This window comes from Ochotona princeps, unplaced genomic scaffold (genome assembly GCF_030435755.1).
Source record: "Ochotona princeps isolate mOchPri1 unplaced genomic scaffold, mOchPri1.hap1 HAP1_SCAFFOLD_453, whole genome shotgun sequence".
Taxonomy (NCBI): domain Eukaryota; kingdom Metazoa; phylum Chordata; class Mammalia; order Lagomorpha; family Ochotonidae; genus Ochotona; species Ochotona princeps.
The window spans coordinates 38,511-57,757 of record NW_026701762.1 but is presented as its reverse complement, the minus strand read 5'-3'; the positions used below and the strand labels follow the sequence as shown (position 1 = coordinate 57,757).

General features: G+C 65.4%; 2 protein-coding genes across 2 annotated transcripts in view; both read left to right on the top strand.

The window, feature by feature from the left end:
- ZC3H3 (zinc finger CCCH-type containing 3) overlaps positions 1 to 14,285 on the top strand; it is a 59,776-nt gene extending 45,491 nt beyond the window's left edge. The window contains exons 10-12 of the mRNA XM_058659973.1: positions 12,827 to 13,008; positions 13,185 to 13,525; positions 14,216 to 14,285. Coding sequence (XP_058515956.1) covers positions 12,827 to 13,008; positions 13,185 to 13,525; positions 14,216 to 14,247 — 555 coding nt within the window. The 3' untranslated portion in view covers positions 14,248 to 14,285. The remainder of the gene's footprint in view (positions 1 to 12,826; positions 13,009 to 13,184; positions 13,526 to 14,215) is intronic.
- A 2,747-nt stretch (positions 14,286 to 17,032) lies between these two features.
- MAFA (MAF bZIP transcription factor A) lies at positions 17,033 to 18,101 on the top strand. Its single transcript, XM_058659978.1, has one exon. The coding sequence runs from the start codon at positions 17,056 to 17,058 to the stop codon at positions 18,055 to 18,057; it is 1,002 nt and encodes a 333-aa protein (XP_058515961.1). The 5' UTR covers positions 17,033 to 17,055; the 3' UTR covers positions 18,058 to 18,101.
- The last annotated feature ends 1,146 nt before the right edge of the window (positions 18,102 to 19,247 follow it).

Genomic DNA, 19,247 nt, shown 5'->3' with positions numbered 1-19,247 from the left:
CCTGGGTAGGCCTCCCCAGTGCTTCTGCCCGTGCAGCCCAGCCCCATGCCCTCCCACGCCTCTACCCAACCCAGGGAGGGCCAGCAAGGTCCCAGGTGTCTGCAACAGCCATCAGCCCTTGCAGCTGGAGCCCAGCTGGCAGCCTGGGGCCTCCATGATGGCCATGCTGTGGGCACGGTGTAAGGCGACGCTAGGGCCGATTGAATGTGCTCTGGAAACTTCTGTGCGTGGAAGTGCTTACAGCCTGCCTTCCCCGCGTCAGCACCGTGTCGCAGCCGCGTGATGGATGGCAGCTTGTAATTATGTATGGGAAAGCGCTGAGCAGGCCGATCCAGCGGGAGGCACGCAACAGCCTGGGCCTGGGAGGGTTAATTTTATTCTCTAAATAATACAGAAAGTGCTGAGTCGTCACCTCGAGCCGGAAGCAGCCGCCCTGAAAGGGGCCCCAGAGAGCTGCTGCTACCCACCGCGCTTCACCTTCCCTCCACACGCTCGCCCGCTCGTGAATAATTCAGGGGGGGAGTAAATCTCCGCTCCTTCACCCAGTCCTGGCCAGCCGCGCCCCCTCCAGCCCTCAGTGTGTGGGTACCTTGTCGGCTGTGCCACGTGCCTGAGCCACAGCCAGCCTAGCACGGGCTCTGCCGCTTGCTCTGTGTCCGGATTAACCGAGTTGCCCATTCGGTTGTTGTGTGAGAACCAGACCGCAGCCGCCTCCTGCGGGCTCAGAGGCGATCCACCAGGACCCCACTGTCACGGAGCCCAGCACTGGCCTCCTTGCTCAGTTTGGGGCTAAAGAGCGCCCTTGCTGATTCGCTCCCCACATGGCCGCATGGCCAGGGCTGGGCACAGGAGACAGAAACCCCTTGGGGCCTCCACTGTGGGTGCAGGGGCCAAGATGAGCCCTTTTCCCCCGGGTTCCCAGGGGCACCCAGGAGAACCGGTGCCCAGTGAGGGTGCTGGCGGCTGAGCCCGCTGCACCAGCCCCTCAGCGGATGCGGGTTGGGAGTCCCCACGGGCTGGCACCTCAGCGGGTGTGGGCGCGCAGGCACCAGGTCTGGGTCCTCAGCACTTGAGTCGCACGAATTTTTAGGATTTCCTCAGCTCAAATAAACCTTCCTGGCTCAGCGGCCTCTCTGCTCTGACCCTGTGCTCTGGGTGACAGCAGGTGGCCCGCAGCAGCACTCTTGTCCTGTCTGTAGGAGAAACACCGTGGGTGTCCGGGGAGATGGTCTCCTGAGGAGGAGGCCCTCACCAACCCTCATTATTCATGCCATTATCAAGAGGCTCGAGCTTCCTCACAGAGGAGATCTCATAGATGTTTCCCTTCATTCTGTGAAGGTGGACGCTGCCCAGCGCCTGTGACGTCACCTCACAGCGCAGCTAGTTGTATGACTGGGATTTGAGAGCTAAGCCAGCCTTACATTCCAGGGTGGGACTGTTTTCTCACAGAACTTGCTGAGCGTGGCCTGCCTCGGCCTGGACTGTCTAGTCCTTTGTATCTAGCGTGGCTGTGGTGTGCCTGTGCTTCAGGCTGTTGGACTTCTTGCTCTCTGTATTTCCTTCCTTCCAGTTTTCATTTCCTGCTTTTCCCCCTGGCTCTTTCTGTAGCATTTTTTCCTAACAGCTGTATTTAGGGTTTTTTTTTGCCAGTGGCCAGCTTCGTGATACGGCGGTTAGCCTGACAGGTTGGCTTTCCATATTAGCACTGGTTTGAGTCCTGGCTGTCAATCCAGCTCCCTGCTGCTGTCCCTGGAAAAGCAGTAGAAATGGACCAAGTAACTGGACCTATCACTTACTTTGGAGACCCGGATGTAATCCAGCCTCCTGCTTTGGCCTGGCCCAACTGGGGCCATGCGGCCATTTGGAGAGTGAACCAGTGGATGGAAGAAGTGCTGTCTGTCTAAATTAATAAATACATCTTTACATTAAAGCTTTGCAGGCTTAGAGGGAGGGTAAGCAAGGCAGCTGTCTTTCTCTGACTGAAGTACTTACCCCCAAGTACTACATAATGCTTTCATGGCCGTCAGAGTTCTCCAGAGTATAATTTCCTCCCTGCTCTCCAACCCTCCTCCCTGCTCTCCAACCCTCCTCCTCCCTGCTCTCCAACCCTCCTCCCTGCTCTCCAACCCTCCTCCTCCCTGCTCTCCAACCCTCCTCCTCCCTGCTCTCCAACCCTCCTCCTCCCTGCTCTCCAACCCTCCTCCTCCCTGCTCTCCAACCCTCCTCCTCCCTGCTCTCCAACCCTCCTCCTCCCTGCTCTCCAACCCTCCTCCTCCCTGCTCTCCAACCCTCCTCCTCCCTGCTCTCCAACCCTCCTCCTCCCTGCTCTCCAACCCTCCTCCCTGCTCTCCAACCCTCCTCCCTGCTCTCCAACCCTCCTCCCTGCTCTCCAACCCTCCTCCCTGCTCTCCAACCCTCCTCCTCCCTGCTCTCCATCCCTCCTCCCTGCTCTCCAACCCTCCTCCCTGCTCTCCAACCCTCCTCCCTGCTCTCCAACCCTCCTCCCTGCTCTCCATCCCTCCTCCCTGCTCTCCAACCCTCCTCCCTGCTCTCCAACCCTCCTCCTCCCTGCTCTCCAACCCTCCTCCCTGCTCTCCAACCCTCCTCCCTGCTCTCCAACCCTCCTCCCTGCTCTCCAACCCTCCTCCCTGCTCTCCAACCCTCCTCCCTGCTCTCCAACCCTCCTCCCTGCTCTCCAACCCTCCTCCTGCTCTCCAACCCTCCTCCTCCCTGCTCTCCAACCCTCCTCCTCCCTGCTCTCCAACCCTCCTCCCTGCTCTCCAACCCTCCTCCTCCCTGCTCTCCAACCCTCCTCCCTGCTCTCCAACCCTCCTCCCTGCTCTCCAACCCTCCTCCTCCCTGCTCTCCAACCCTCCTCCCTGCTCTCCAACCCTCCTCCTCCCTGCTCTCCAACCCTCCTCCCTGCTCTCCAACCCTCCTCCCTGCTCTCCAACCCTCCTCCTCCTGCTCTCCAACCCTCTCCCTGCTCTCCAACCCTCCTCCCTGCTCTCCAACCCTCCTCCCTGCTCTCCAACCCTCCTCCTCCCTGCTCTCCAACCCTCCTCCCTGCTCTCCAACCCTCCTCCTCCCTGCTCTCCAACCCTCCTCCCTGCTCTCCAACCCTCCTCCCTGCTCTCCAACCCTCCTCCCTGCTCTCCAACCCTCCTCCCTGCTCTCCAACCCTCCTCCTCCCTGCTCTCCAACCCTCCTCCCTGCTCTCCAACCCTCCTCCCTGCTCTCCAACCCTCCTCCCTGCTCTCCAACCTCCTCCCTGCTCTCCATCCCTCCTCCTGCTCTCCAACCCTCCTCCCTGCTCTCCAACCCTCCTCCCTGCTCTCCATCCCTCCTCCCTGCTCTCCAACCCTCCTCCCTGCTCTCCAACCCTCCTCCCTGCTCTCCAACCCTCCTCCCTGCTCTCCAACCCTCCTCCCTGCTCTCCAACCCTCCTCCCTGCTCTCCAACCCTCCTCCCTGCTCTCCAACCCTCCTCCCTGCTCTCCAACCCTCCTCCTCCCTGCTCTCCATCCCTCCTCCCTGCTCTCCAACCCTCCTCCCTGCTCTCCAACCCTCCTCCCTGCTCTCCAACCCTCCTCCTCCTGCTCTCCAACCCTCCTCCCTGCTCTCCAACCCTCTCCTCCCTGCTCTCCAACCCTCCTCCTCCCTGCTCTCCATCCCTCCTCCCTGCTCTCCAACCCTCCTCCCTGCTCTCCAACCCTCCTCCTCCCTGCTCTCCAACCCTCCTCCCTGCTCTCCAACCCTCCTCCTGCTCTCCAACCCTCCTCCCTGCTCTCCAACCCTCCTCCCTGCTCTCCATCCCTCCTCCCTGCTCTCCAACCCTCCTCCCTGCTCTCCAACCCTCCTCCCTGCTCTCCAACCCTCCTCCCTGCTCTCCAACCCTCCTCCCTGCTCTCCATCCCTCCTCCCTGCTCTCCAACCCTCCTCCCTGCTCTCCAACCCTCCTCCCTGCTCTCCATCCCTCCTCCCTGCTCTCCAACCCTCCTCCTGCTCTCCAACCCTCCTCCCTGCTCTCCAACCCTCCTCCCTGCTCTCCAACCCTCCTCCCTGCTCTCCATCCCTCCTCCCTGCTCTCCAACCCCTCCTCCTGCTCTCCAACCCTCCTCCCTGCTCTCCAACCCTCCTCCTCCCTGCTCTCCATCCCTCCTCCCTGCTCTCCAACCCTCCTCCCTGCTCTCCAACCCTCCTCCCTGCTCTCCAACCCTCCTCCTCCTGCTCTCCAACCCTCCTCCCTGCTCTCCAACCCCTCCTCCTCCCTGCTCTCCAACCCTCCTCCTCCCCTGCTCTCCATCCCTCCTCCTCCCTGCTCTCCAACCCTCCTCCCTGCTCTCCAACCCTCCTCCCTGCTCTCCAACCCTCCTCCTCCTGCTCTCCATCCCTCCTCCTCCCTGCTCTCCAACCCTCCTCCCTGCTCTCCAACCCTCCTCCTCCCTGCTCTCCAACCCTCCTCCCTGCTCTCCAACCCTCCTCCCTGCTCTCCAACCCTCCTCCTCCCTGCTCTCCAACCCTCCTCCTCCCTGCTCTCCATCCCTCCTCCCTGCTCTCCAACCCTCCTCCCTGCTCTCCAACCCTCCTCCCTGCTCTCCAACCCTCCTCCTCCCTGCTCTCCAACCCTCCTCCCCCTGCTCTCCAACCCTCCTCCTCCCTGCTCTCCAACCCTCCTCCCTGCTCTCCAACCCTCCTCCTCCCTGCTCTCCACCCTCCTCCTGCTCTCCAACCCTCCTCCCTGCTCTCCAACCCTCCTCCCTGCTCTCCAACCCTCCTCCCTGCTCTCCAACCCTCCTCCCTGCTCTCCAACCCTCCTCCTCCCTGCTCTCCAACCCTCCTCCCTGCTCTCCAACCCTCCTCCCTGCTCTCCAACCCTCCTCCTCCCTGCTCTCCAACCCTCCTCCTCCCTGCTCTCACATCCCTCCTCCCTGCTCTCCAACCCTCCTCCCTGCTCTCCAACCCTCCTCCCCTGCTCTCCAACCCTCCTCCTCCCTGCTCTCCAACCCTCCTCCTCCCTGCTCTCCAACCCTCCTCCTCCCTGCTCTCCAACCCTCCTCCCTGCTCTCCAACCCTCCTCCTCCCTGCTCTCCAACCCTCCTCCCTGCTCTCCAACCCTCCTCCCTGCTCTCCAACCCTCCTCCCTGCTCTCCAACCCTCCTCCCTGCTCTCCAACCCTCCTCCCTGCTCTCCAACCCTCCTCCTCCCTGCTCTCCAACCCTCCTCCCTGCTCTCCAACCCTCCTCCCTGCTCTCCAACCCTCCTCCCTGCTCTCCAACCCTCCTCCTCTGCTCTCCAACCCTCCTCCCTGCTCTCCACCCCCTCCTCCCTGCTCTCCAACCCTCCTCCCTGCTCTCCAACCCTCCTCCTCCCTGCTCTCCAACCCTCCCTCCCTGCTCTCCAACCCCTCCTCCTCCCTGCTCTCCAACCCTCCTCCTCCCTGCTCTCCAACCCCTCCTCCCTGCTCTCCAACCCTCCTCCTCCCTGCTCTCCAACCCTCCTCCCTGCTCTCCAACCCTCCTCCTCCCTGCTCTCCAACCCTCCTCCTCCCTGCTCTCCAACCCTCCTCCTCCCTGCTCTCCAACCCTCCTCCCTGCTCTCCAACCCTCCTCCTCCCTGCTCTCAACCCTCCTCCCTGCTCTCCAACCCTCCTCCTCCCTGCTCTCCAACCCTCCTCCTCCCTGCTCTCCAACCTCCTCCTCCCTGCTCTCCACCCTCCTCCTGCTCTCCAACCCTCCTCCTCCCTGCTCTCCAACCCTCCTCCCTGCTCTCCAACCCTCCTCCTGCTCTCCAACCCTCCTCCCTGCTCTCCAACCCTCCTCCCTGCTCTCCAACCCTCCTCCCTGCTCTCCAACCCTCCTCCCTGCTCTCCAACCCTCCTCCTCCCTGCTCTCCAACCCTCCTCCCTGCTCTCCAACCCTCCTCCCTGCTCTCCAACCCTCCTCCCTGCTCTCCAACCCTCCTCCCTGCTCTCCAACCCTCCTCCCTGCTCTCCAACCCTCCTCCTCCCTGCTCTCCAACCCTCCTCCCTGCTCTCCAACCCTCCTCCTCCCTGCTCTCCAACCCTCCTCCCTGCTCTCCAACCCTCCTCCTCCCTGCTCTCCAACCTCCTCCTCCCTGCTCTCCAACCCTCCTCCCTGCTCTCCAACCCTCCTCCCTGCTCTCCAACCCTCCTCCCTGCTCTCCAACCCTCCTCCCTGCTCTCCAACCCTCCTCCTCCCTGCTCTCCAACCCTCCTCCCTGCTCTCCAACCCTCCTCCTCCCTGCTCTCCAACCCTCCTCCTCCCTGCTCTCCAACCCTCCTCCTGCTCTCCAACCCTCCTCCCTGCTCTCCAACCCTCCTCCCTGCTCTCCAACCCTCCTCCTGCTCTCCAACCCTCCTCCTCCCTGCTCTCCAACCCTCCTCCCTGCTCTCCAACCCTCCTCCTGCTCTCCAACCCTCCTCCCTGCTCTCCAACCCTCCTCCCTGCTCTCCAACCCTCCTCCTCCCTGCTCTCCATCCTCCTCCCTGCTCTCCAACCCTCCTCCCTGCTCTCCAACCCTCCTCCTCCCTGCTCTCCAACCCTCCTCCTCCCTGCTCTCCAACCCTCCTCCCTGCTCTCCAACCCTCCTCCCTGCTCTCCATCCCTCCTCCTGCTCTCCAACCCTCCTCCCTGCTCTCCAACCCTCCTCCCTGCCTCTCCAACCCTCCTCCTCCCTGCTCTCCAACCCTCCTCCCCTGCTCTCCAACCCTCCTCCCTGCTCTCCAACCCTCCCTCCCTGCTCTCCAACCCTCCTCCTCCCTGCTCTCCAACCCTCCTCCCTGCTCTCCAACCCTCCTCCCTGCTCTCCAACCCTCCTCCTCCCTGCTCTCCATCCCTCCTCCCTGCTCTCCAACCCTCCTCCCTGCTCTCCAACCCTCCTCCTCCCTGCTCTCCAACCCTCCTCCCTGCTCTCCATCCCTCCTCCCTGCTCTCCAACCCTCCTCCCTGCTCTCCAACCCTCCTCCCTGCTCTCCAACCCTCCTCCCTGCTCTCCAACCCTCCTCCTCCCTGCTCTCCAACCCTCCTCCCTGCTCTCCAACCCTCCTCCCTGCTCTCCAACCCTCCTCCCTGCTCTCCAACCCTCCTCCTCCCTGCTCTCCAACCCTCCTCCTGCTCTCCAACCCATCCTCCTCCCTGCTCTCCATCCCTCCTCCCTGCTCTCCAACCCTCCTCCCTGCTCTCCAACCCTCCTCCCTGCTCTCCAACCCTCCTCCTCCCTGCTCTCAACCCTCCTCCCTGCTTTCCAACCCTCCTCCTCCCTGCTCTCCATCCCTCCTCCCTGCTCTCCAACCCTCCTCCCTGCTCTCCAACCCTCCTCCTGCTCTCCAACCCTCCTCCCTGCTCTCCATCCTCCTCCCTGCTCTCCAACCCTCCTCCCTGCTCTCCATCCTCCTCCCTGCTCTCCAACCCTCCTCCTGCTTTCCAACCCTCCTCCTCCCTGCTCTCCAACCCCTCCTCCCTGCTCTCCAACCCTCCTCCTCCTGCTCTCCAACCCTCCTCCCTGCTCTCCAACCCTCCTCCCTGCTCTCCATCCCTCCTCCCTGCTCTCCAACCCTCCTCCCTGCTCTCCAACCCTCCTCCCTGCTCTCCAACCCTCCTCCCTGCTCTCCAACCCTCCTCCTCCTGCTCTCCAACCCTCCTCCCTGCTCTCCAACCCTCCTCCCTGCTCTCCAACCCTCCTCCTCCCTGCTCTCCAACCCTCCTCCCTGCTCTCCAACCCTCCTCCTCCCTGCTCTCCAACCCTCCTCCTCCCTGCTCTCCAACCCTCCTCCCTGCTCTCCAACCCTCCTCCTCCCTGCTCTCCAACCCTCCTCCCTGCTCTCCAACCCTCCTCCTGCTCTCCAACCCTCCTCCTCCCTGCTCTCCAACCCTCCTCCCTGCTCTCCAACCCTCCTCCCTGCTCTCCAACCCTCCTCCTCCCTGCTCTCCAACCCTCCTCCTCCCTGCTCTCCATCCCTCCTCCCTGCTCTCCAACCCTCCTCCCTGCTCTCCAACCCTCCTCCCTGCTCTCCAACCCTCCTCCCTGCTCTCCAACCCTCCTCCTCCCTGCTCTCCAACCCTCCTCCCTGCTCTCCAACCCTCCTCCCTGCTCTCCAACCCTCCTCCTCCCTGCTCTCCAACCCTCCTCCTCCCTGCTCTCCAACCCTCCTCCCTGCTCTCCAACCCTCCTCCCTGCTCTCCAACCCTCCTCCCTGCTCTCCAACCCTCCTCCCTGCTCTCCAACCCTCCTCCTCCCTGCTCTCCAACCCTCCTCCCTGCTCTCCAACCCTCCTCCTCCCTGCTCTCCAACCCTCCTCCCTGCTCTCCAACCCTCCTCCCTGCTCTCCAACCCTCCTCCCTGCTCTCCAACCCTCCTCCTCCCTGCTCTCCAACCCTCCTCCCTGCCCCCCACACCCTCTCCTGTGTCATGCAGCTTTCCCACACATTACCCACTTTTACAGTCTGGTGGCGTCAATCCCCAGTACTCTGCTCACCCTCTGTCAGCCTTGGGTGGTTTCAGGGAGCCCCTGGGCATGTCTCGCTGCCTGGAGCAGGAGGCCGAGGGTTGCTGTCCTGTGGGGCCGAGCTGCCCACCTGCCCAGGTGTGGCTGTCTTGGCTGCAGTGGGAGAGTGATAACGCAGAGACCCACCGACTTGTGCTCTTACCCCCCTTTCCTTGGGGACATAAGCCGAGCCCTGGCCCCAGAGGACACTGCCCTCGCCCAGGCCTGCGTGCTGGCTCAGGGTGGGGGGCTCCCGTGCAACAGCCCCGGATCAGCGCACTGCTGTTACGCTTTCAATCCCCATCCCCCTCATGTCCCCCCGCTGGGCCAGGCTCTCATCTCCGGCTCACCTTAGCCATGAACTCCAGCCCTTGGTTGGTTTTTCTGTTTTGTTTTGTTTTGTTTTAAGATTGTTTGTTTATCTAAGAGCAGGATTAAAGATAGTCCATCACCAGTTCATACCAAGTTGCCACAATTGGTGGGGCTACTCAAGCTGAAGCCAGGAGCCAGGCGTTTCCTCCAGGTCTCATGGGTGCAGGCTTTGGGCCGTCCTCTGGGAGCTGAGTGGGAAGCGGGGCACCAGTAGCATATGCGGTCCAGGCGTCACGGGTGGGCGGCTTTACCTGCTGCGGCCCAACTTCTAGCTCTTGGCTGTGCGCTAGGCGCTTCCCTCAGTGGAGCCCGGACCTGCCTTCCCACTCCCACCCGTGCCCAGCTCCTGCGGCCTCCCCTCCCTCCCAGCCCCATCTGGACCCACACTGCCTCTTCAGGCTTGCCCATTTTGTTGTGGGGGTGGCGGGTGTAGCAGCTCAGGCCTGGCCTCACACTGTCCCTGCACTCCCATGCTCCTGCTGGGGCCTCAGGCCTGCCCCGTGGCCGTCCACTGCTCAAGGCTCAGCAAACACAGGGCGACCAGAGCCCAAGCACCTGCTCGTGCCGTGGCCTTGACATGGGCACTGCCAGGCCCTCCTGATGTCGGCTGCCTTATCTGGGCATATGGCTGCCTTGGTCGCTGGAGGAGGGCAGCTCCCCGGGAATTGAGTGATGGGAAGCAGCTGGTGTGTCCCGAGGCAGGCCTGCCAGTAGGTGGCATCATGGAGCTGGATCTGAGGCCTGGCCTGAGAGCCCTGCCGGGGTCCTGCAGTCCAGCTGCCCGGCTCACTCAGAAACCCCACAGCTCGGGCGGCTGTGCCGGGGAAGCAGCTCTCAGGGATGGGAGTGCAGGGTGCTCCTTGGGCCAGAACTGGAGTGCAGCTCTGGGGGCCCAGCCTTTTTTTTTTTTTTTTTTTTTTACCATTAGAAGAATCAATTTATTTTGTTTGCTTGAAAGACAGTTACAGAAAGAGTGAGACAGACACCACTCATCTGTTGGCTCACTCTGCGGGGGGCGGTGGCCATCAGGACTGGGCCAGGTCGAAGCCAAGTGTTTACAGCTGCTGGCGAGTGGGCACTCACAGGGAAGGCCAGATGGAGCTCTGGCGAGTGGGCACTCACAGGGCCGGCCAGATGGAGCTCTGGCGAGTGGGCACTCACAGGGCCGGCCAGATGGAGCTCTGGCGAGTGGGCACTCACAGGGCCGGCCAGATGGAGCTCTGGTGAGTGGGCACTCACAGGGCAGGCCAGATGGAGCTCTGGCGAGTGGGCACTCACAGGGCAGGCCAAATGGAGCTCTGGCGAGTGGGCACTCACAGGGCAGGCCAGATGGAGCTCTGGCGAGTGGGCACTCACAGGGCCGGCCAGATGGAGCTCTGGCGCGTGGGCACTCACAGGGCCGGCCAGATGGAGCTCTGGCGCGTGGGCACTCACAGGGCCGGCCAGATGGAGCTCTGGCGCGTGGGCACTCACAGGGCCGGCCAGATGGAGCTCTGGCGAGTGGGCACTCACAGGGCCGGCCAGATGGAGCTCTGGCGAGTGGGCACTCACAGGGCCGGCCAGATGGAGCTCTGGTGAGTGGGCACTCACAGGGCAGGCCAGATGGAGCTCTGCGGGTGGGCACTCACAGGGCAGGCCAGATGGAGCTCTGGCGCGTGGGCACTCACAGGGCAGGCCAAATGGAGCTCTGGCGAGTGGGCACTCACAGGGCCGGCCAGATGGAGCTCTGGTGAGTGGGCACTCACAGGGCAGGCCAAATGGAGCTCTGGCGAGTGGGCACTCACAGGGCCGGCCAGATGGAGCTCTGGTGAGTGGGCACTCACAGGGCAGGCCAGATGGAGCTCTGGCGAGTGGGCACTCACAGGGCCGGCCCATCTGGAGCTCTGCGAGTGGGCACTCACAGGGCAGGCCAGATGGAGCTCTGGCGAGTAGGCACTCACAGGGCCGGCCAGATGGAGCTCTGCGGGTGGGCACTCACAGGGCAGGCCAAATGGAGCTCTGGCGAGTGGGCACTCACAGGGCCGGCCAGATGGAGCTCTGGCGAGTGGGCACTCACAGGGCAGGCCAGATGGAGCTCTGGTGAGTGGGCACTCACAGGGCAGGCCAGATGGAGCTCTGGCGAGTGGGCACTCACAGGGCCGGCCAGATGGAGCTCTGGTGAGTGGGCACTCACAGGGCCGGCCAGATGGAGCTCTGGCGAATGGGCACTCACAGGGCAGGCCCTAATGGAGCTCTGGCGAGTGGGCACTCACAGGGCAGGCCAGATGGAGCTCTGGTGAGTGGGCACTCACACTGTCGCTCTGCCTTCAGAGAGATGCCCGAGTTCTGTTCTTCACCCGCTGGTTCACTCCCCGGATGGCTGCCATGTCTGAGGCCGGCCATGTGGAGCTCTGAGCCTGGGCACTTGGGGAGCTGCAGCCAGGCTGACCACGCGGGGACCTGGGCCTGGGCACTTGGGCCATTCTCTACTGCTTTTCCAGCCTTGAGCGGGTGGGAACTGAAGGCCCGATGGGATGCCGTTGGAAGGCCCGTTGGGGCTGGCAGCCAGTGTAGCAGCTGCCAGCTTTTGCTTTCTGTAGCACAGTACTGGACTCAAGTGGCACTGTGGTACAGCAGATGAGCTCTGCACGCGACGCCTTTATCCCATGTTTGCGCCGGTTCAAGTCCTGACTGCTCCACCTACGATCTGGCTCCCTGCTAGGGCCTGTACCCACATGAGACAGGTGGAAGAGGCCCTGGCCTTTGTGGCCGTCTGAGGTAGAACCAGCAGGTGGAGGAGCTCCCGCTGACCAGGATCCCGCAGAAATCATCGCCGGGCGGAGCCTTAGGAAGGTGCTTCGAGGCGGACGCAATCCGAGCTCGGTCCTGCGAGGCCCGTGCCGGTGCTCTGGCCAAGTGCACATCACCCACCTGCTTGTGATCTGCACACCCAGGGTCTGTGTGAGGGGCCTGTGGCGTCAGCTCCCCGGCTGCCCCATGGCTGCGTGCCCATCCAGTGTGCAGTCAGCCAAGGTCTGGAGGGAAGGCTTTCCAGAAACTTCTGGGCAGGCCTTGCCATTGTAGGGGTGAATTGGGCCTGGTGACCTGAGCCTGCCGCTGCCTGCCTTTCCCAGGGTGCCCTCTGGCACAGAAGGCTTCGTGTTGAACCGAGTGTTCTGTCTGGGGAGAGCCGGCCCAGACACACACCACACACTGGGAGCTTGTCTAGTGCCTCTCTGGGTCAGCCTGCTGCCTGCCGCATGGCCTGTAGGGGGTGTGCCCAGGCAGTGCCCTGGCAGCACTGTGCAAGGCCCAGTGCTGAGGAGCGCCTCCTGCCTCGGCCGGGGGCCACCGAGAGGGTGGGGCACAGTGGAGAGCCGGGGCTTGCCCGCAGCCCATCCTCACGCTGTAGTGCCTGCTGCACATGGCGGCTGTCCCTGCCTGCTCGGGCCTAGAAGTGAAGCAGCTTGGTTACAGGGCCTGTCTGCGCAGATGGAGGGTCCAGGGCTGCTCCTGGGGTACCTGTGGGGGCGTCTGCTATGAGGTGCAGGTGGGAGACCCTAGGCTGTCCAGACTGCTGCTGTTGCCTGGGAGTCCTGCAGAGAGACTGAAGGAGAAGGGGTACCCCTGTCCTGACATGGGGCTCCACAGGGCTTCCTGCCTGGGCCAGGCACTGGGGCCTCCCTGCAGGCTTTGCTTGGAGCACCTGCTGACTGCCCCCTGCCAAGAGGTATAATTAACCACATGACAGGTGCTGGGGATCAAGTGCCCGGCTCTGACCCAGCACTGTCTGGCCTTGGCTGACCTGTGCCACCCTGAGCCTCAGGCCCCACCCGTCTTCCCCAGCACAGGGAGGCCCACATGAGGGAAACCCCAGGGACCCTGGGCGGATTGGGGGCGGGTGCTGCCCCCTGCTCGCCAGGCTGTGCTGCACATGCAGCCAGCTGCTGAGCCACGCCCCTCTCCCCAGTGCAAGAGGAAACACACGTTGCTGTGCCCCGACTTTGCCCGCAGGGGTGCCTGCCCCCGTGGTGCCCAGTGCCAGCTGCTGCACCGTGCCCGGAAGCGCCACGGCCGGCGGGCCACACCCCCAACCCCAGGGCCCAGCGAAGCTGCCTCCAAGAACAAGCGCGCTTCCAGCCCTGGGCCCAGGTGATGGGGCATGACAAAGGCCAGGCCTCCAGGGCCCTGGAGAGGGGTGGGCGCCCGTGTGAGTGTGAGGGGTGAGGGGGGATGCATGTGGACGCAGGGGGTCTGGCCATGGTGAGGGTGGTGCCCAGAGATGACCACTGGCACCTGCTCTCACTCTGCCTTTCGCCTTCCCGCAGGAGTCCTGCAGCCGTAGCCCAGTGCAAGCCCACACCTATGCCCGCCTCTCTCACAGCCCCGGCCCCCACCTCCCCACCGCCGAGCCCCGGGAAGCCAGCCTCCCCGCTTGCCTCCACTTCCTCACTCAGGGCTTCCTCCTCCTCCCCGCCCTCATCTCCGTCCTCCTCGTCCCACGCCTTGGAGCAGGAGGAGCCACGCCGCCTGAAGGTGGCTACCCCGGCCGCCTTGAGCTCAGGGGGCCTCTGTAAGCTGCCTGCCTTCATCTCCCTACGGTCCTCACCCAGCCCAGGGGGCCAGCCCCGGGCCCGCACCCCCAGGAGTTCCAGCTCCAGGAACTCAGGTAGGCAGAGGTGCCCAGATGTGGGGCAGCGTAGTCTGGGCAGCCAGGCTGATTGAATTAGGGGTGGCTATTCATGTTAATTTGTTCTGGAAGATGAGCAGGCGCCGCAGTGGAGAGCAGATGTTCCCGCTCCCCGGATGCACATTTGGGGCTCGGTGAATGGCTCCACTCAGCCTTGTTGAGGGGAAAGGAGGGTTTTACAGCCGCACGCGGGGTGATAAACCCCACGCAGCCCCACAGGCTGCGGACGCACAGCATACGGCAGCATTTTATGGCATATTTCCTGGTCATCACGCTAATGGAGGTGCTTGCCACAGCCCCCAGCAGCCCCCAGCTCCCCTCCAGGGTGGAGGATCCAAGCTGACCCCAGTCGGGTGCAACTGACAGGGTGCTTGGGTAGCACCCAGAAAGGCTTTCCCTGGCCGGCACTTAGGGCAAGTGGAGCCCGAGACCCCAAAACCTCATTGCACGGGGGCAGCATGGGTTGCCCCACATTCCTGGCTTGGTCCCACCCGTGACTACTGCTGCTCGTGGCTGACCACCACACATAGGCCCAGTGGCTGCTGGCCCCTGTGCCTCACAGCCCTAGGCCAGGCCTCCAGTGTGGTCACTGGTGGGCAGCTGCACCCCCAGCCCAAGCCAAGCGCGGAGTCCGGCTAGGCGCCACCTGACGCTGTCCTTTCTCCACAGGGCAGGCTCTTCACATCAAGCCACGTCTATGAAGCCGCGGCGGCTGTGCTACCTCACCCTGCACACTGCAAGGCGGCCCTGGGCCACAGCCCTGCCCATGCCCCACTCCCTCAGCCTGTACTGTGGACAGCTCCCAGGCAGGCATCCTGGATCCAGCAATAAAGACTCTACCCTGTGTCAGGTTGCCCGTGCTGGCTGCCACCGGGTTCCCAGGGGTGAGGAGGGGGAGGCAGGAAGGGCCCGGCAGGGCTCACTCAGTGCTGGGAAGTGGGGGCAGGCAGGGGCTGGAGAGGCCCCAATCACTCGGGCTGCCCCCAGCCCTGCAGCACCTCTAGAATGTCATGGGGCCTGGAACCGTCCTGAGCCACACTCCTCACAGCACCTGGGCGCAGGCCTGTGCCCCGGGGGCCACGACTGCCCAGGCTCCTGTCCACCAAGGGCTCCGAGGGCTGAGGGTGTGAGGCACTGCCCCGGAGCAAGTGCCATCTGGAATTGGGAGCTGATGGAGTCTGGTGGGCAGGGCTGGGTCAGCTGGCTTCTGCTGACCAGCCTCAGGAATGGAGCAGGCCAGCGCAGGGCTACGAGGTGCTGGGGGACAGGCGTAGGGAGACCAGGAGTGGGGGACACGCGTTGTCCTCCGACTGCCCCTCACCCATCCGTGCTGCGCACCTGGACAGCTCCAAGGCACACGTCTGGGGCAGCTCTACCCTCTGGCACATGGCAGAGAGTGGGCATAAGTCAGCTATGCAGGAGAGGTCCTCCAAGAAAGGAGGTGCCTGGCCCTGGCCAGACCTCTCACCATCCCCCACGACTCACCTGCAGCTCCTCCAGACTGCCAGTGCCCCCAGCCCTGGGCAGCAGATGAGCCTCTGCGGAGACTGGCCAGCCCCTGCCCCTACTCTCCCTGGGACCCAGCAGGACCCTCAGGGCTCACACAGGCCCTCGAGCTGCAGGCATGATGTGCCCGCGGCCCCGGACCATGCCAGGCCCTCCTGGGCTGCCCAGGCACCTGGCCGGAGGATGGCCCGCAGGTGAGATGATGGCTGAGGTCTGAGGTCCACGTGGGCAGGCCAGGGGCTTGGAATCCTTCAGGTAGTGGGTGGGAAACGTGGCCCTCGTGCCTGGAGGGGTTCCTGATCAGAGAAGAGGGGCTGGGAAGGGGTGGACAGGCTGTGGGACCATCTGGGCCCTGACTCCACGTGCCAGACCACTCAACCTGGCCAACCCTTCACCTTATCAGAGGCGTGGGAGGGAGTTGGGGGACCCACAGCTGAAGGCAGCACCAGGTCGTGGTCCTAAAATTCCCCTACAACCTGAGGGGCCTGGCAGGGGGGCACCATCCTGTTGGGTGTCCCAGCGAGGCTACAGGAAGATCTGTCACATTCCTTACCTCCCTGGCCACTGTGTCCTGAAACCTGCTCCTGCTCCTCCCCCACTGGAAGGAGGTGGGCAGCCTGGCTCACAGCAGGTGTTCCAGTCACTGCAGGAGGGGTGTGGGGCCCGAGGGTGTCCTCAGCACCCCAACTACTGTGTGCCCCCCGGCTCTCCCAGGCCGGCTTGGAGGGCCTCAAAGGGTGGTTCCTTCTCAGTCAGACCGAGTTCCCGCCTCACACCCCAGGCCACGGCCTGGAAGGGCACGGGCCCAGGCGCAGCTGCTCTAGAGCGCCCTGCGGGTGGGGCAGCTGCTGCACAGGCGGCCTGTGCCTGGCCCAGGTCAGACCTCGCAGAGCTGCTGAGAGCTGAGAAGCGCTGCATGGGTGTCCTCCGTGCCAACTTGGAGGTGAGAGGTGACACCGGACTTAACCTTCTACACAGTCCAAGGCGCAGCGAAGCAAAAAATTGTAGGAAAGAGCTGTGGCTCCCGTGTGTGCGCCCTAGGACTGGGTCAGTTCCCGTGCTCCCGTGTGTGCGCCCTAGGAGCGGGTCAGCTCCCATGCACGCCGCCTGTCGCCTCTGCTCCGTGGGCTGCTTCCAAGTGGGCGGAAGCCCTCCGTTTCTCCCACACCCCCGTTCCAGCGGCGGTAGCAGCCGCGGGGATCCCTACGGGTCTGGGCCGACGCCCACCTGCACCACGCCCCACCCTGGCCCCTCGCCCTCTGCCCGCCTGCGCACCCTCTGCTCTGCGCCCCCCACCGCCCGCCCAGTCTGTCGCACCAAGGTGCCAGCAACTTTGTTGACTAAATTCCCGAACCGCGAGACTAAAAATAGCCGGCCGGGTGGCCGGTTGTCGGGATGCCCCGCAGGGCACAGCGCTCGGCAGGGCATGGGCCCGTTCTGCCCGTAGCCCAAGAAGGGGTCCCCGAGACGGAGGAGCCGGCGGAGACCCTTGGCGCCTCCCTCGCCCCCATGACCTCTGCGGCCGCGAGGTGGGTCGCGGTCACGAGGCCCCGGAGGGCGTGGGCAGCGCGGGGCCTGCGCCCGCGCCAGGTGCGCCCCGGCCAGGTGTCCCGCGCGCCGGCGGCCCTGCACTCCGACGGGCGGCCACCAGGGGGCCCTGCCCGCCCCCTCCCACAGCCTGTCCCGCGGGAGATTGGCAGCTGGGTGCGGGTTGCCATGGGGACAGGCAAATGAGGGCGGCGGGGCCGGGGCTGCGATTGGCCCGGGGCGCACGCCCCGCCCGGGGAGGCGGGCCCGCCGCGCGGCTCTATAAACGGCGAGCGGCGCGGCGGCTGCGGGAGGCGGGGCCGGCGCGGGGAGGGGCGCGGGAGCCGCACCGCACGCGCCCGCACGGCCGGCGGGAGCCCCGAGGCGCCGCCCCTGCAGCCGGCCGCGCTCCGGCCCCCGGCGGCCGCGCTGCCCGTCGGCCGGGGCCGGGCGCCGGGAGGGGGCGTCCCCGGGCGATGGCCGCGGAGCTGGCGATGGGCGCCGAGCTGCCCGGCAGCCCGCTGGCCATCGAGTACGTCAACGACTTCGACCTGATGAAGTTCGAGGTGAAGAAGGAGCCGCCCGAGGCCGAGCGCCTGTGCCACCGGCCGCCCGGCTCGCTGTCCTCGACGCCGCTCAGCACGCCCTGCTCGTCCGTGCCGTCCTCGCCCAGCTTCTGCGCGCCCAGCCCGGGCGCGGGGGGCGGCGGCGCGGCCGCTGCGTCCGGCGTCGTCCCCGGGCCGCCGAGCGCTGGCCCCAGTGCCGTCGGGGGGGCCCCCGGGAAGCCGGCGCTGGAGGATCTGTACTGGATGAGCGGCTACCAGCACCACCTGAACCCCGAGGCGCTCAACCTGACGCCCGAGGACGCGGTGGAGGCGCTGCTCGGCAGCGGGCACCCCAGCGCGCACCACCCGGCGGCGGCATACGAGGCCTTCCGCGGCCAGGGCTTCGCGGGCGGCGGTGCGGACGACATGGGCGCCGGCCACCCTCACGGCACGCACCACCACCACGCAGCCCACCACCACCACCACCACCACCATCACCACCACCACGGGCACGGCGGCGCGGGCCACCACGTGCGCCTGGAGGAGCGCTTCTCCGACGACCAGCTGGTGTCCATGTCGGTGCGCGAGCTGAACCGGCAGCTGCGCGGCTTCAGCAAGGAGGAGGTGATCCGGCTGAAGCAGAAGCGACGCACGCTCAAGAACCGCGGCTACGCCCAGTCGTGCCGCTTCAAGCGCGTGCAGCAGCGGCACATGCTGGAGACCGAGAAGTGTCAGCTCCAGACGCAGGTGGAGCAGCTCAAGCTGGAGGTGGGGCGCCTGGCCAAGGAGCGGGACCTATACCGGGAGAAGTACGAGAAGCTGGCCGGCCGGGGCGCCCCCGGGGGCGCGGGCGGGACCGGCTTTGTGCGGGAGCCCTCGCCGCCGCAGGCCGGCCCCAGCGGGGCCAAGGGCGCGCCCGACTTCTTCCTGTGAGCTCCGGGCGCCTCGTCCCGAGCCCGCGCCGCCACCGGAGTTCGCGCTCGGACGGGCCGGGCCGAGGCAGCGGGGGCGTCTGCATTCGCGCTTCCCCAGCCCGCGCCCTGCGCCCTGCGCGCTTCCCCAGCCGTGGCGCCCTGCGCCCTGCGCGCTTCCCCAGCCGTGGCGCCCTGCGCCCTGCGCGCTTCCCCAGCCGTGGCGCCCTGCGTCCTGCGCCCTGCGCGCTTCCCCAGCCGTGGCGCCCTGCGCCCTGCGCGCTTCCCCAGCCGTGGCGCCCTGCGCCCTGCGCCCTGCCCGCTTCCCCAGCCGTGGCGCCCTGCGCCCTGCGCGCTTCCCCAGCCGGCTGGACGGCGCTCGCGCGGCGGCGGTCGGAGCCGGGGCCCGTGTGCTGCTGTCGAGCCCCACGTCCTCCGGAGCGCCGCCCCCGCCACAACCCCTTGCCCCGCCGCTCCTCTTTGACGTCTTCGTACTCCTGTCGCCTGGAGGCTGGATTCCCTCGCCTTCCGTTGCCCGCCAGTCCCGCATGTGTCGCTTGCCCGCCTGTCCCCACCCCCGACTCCATCCCGCCCGGCGTTCCCTGGAGAAGTGGGGGTCCCCGGCACCCGCGCCGCCGTTCTGCTGCGCGCCGACTGGTCCGGGCAGGCGTCAGGACTGAACCGAAAGAGGCACAGGCGGGGGGCCGGGCCGGACTTTTCGTGGGAACAATGAGTCAAGAGGAGGCTTCAGCCCGGGTCTTCTGGCATGGGGAAGGGGTGGAAACTTTTTTTTTAAATGGATTTAAGTCGCGTTTTTGTTTTATTCGTGGAATTGCTTTTCTGGCTCTCGGCTGCCTTGGGGCCCCTGTGTGCGCGCTGGGCCCTGGGACTTCCGAGAGAGGCCGGGGTTCAGCCCCTGTAGGGTCCGCGCGTGCCAACCCGGGGTCATTGCCCCGTGGGTTCCGTCGGTTTTTTTTTCATTTGCCACCGCATCGAGGAAACGAAAAGTAACAACCTACTCAATAAATCCCTCTGGATCTGCAAGTTCCTGGAGCCTGGTGCTGTGTGTAGCTGTTCCTCTCACCCGGGAGCCCTTGGCCTGGCGGAACCCCTGGGCGGCTAAGGGGGCAGGGAGCTCCCAGGTGGAGTGGGCAGCCTGGCCCAGGACCTGGGCTCCTCACCCTGTCCCCTGCACCAGCTTGCCAGGCCCCA

Bases quoted from the DNA above. Each gene is read 5' to 3' on its own strand.
- MAFA (XM_058659978.1), top strand. From the start codon at position 17,056: ATGGCCGCGGAGCTGGCGATGGGCGCCGAGCTGCCCGGCAGCCCGCTG.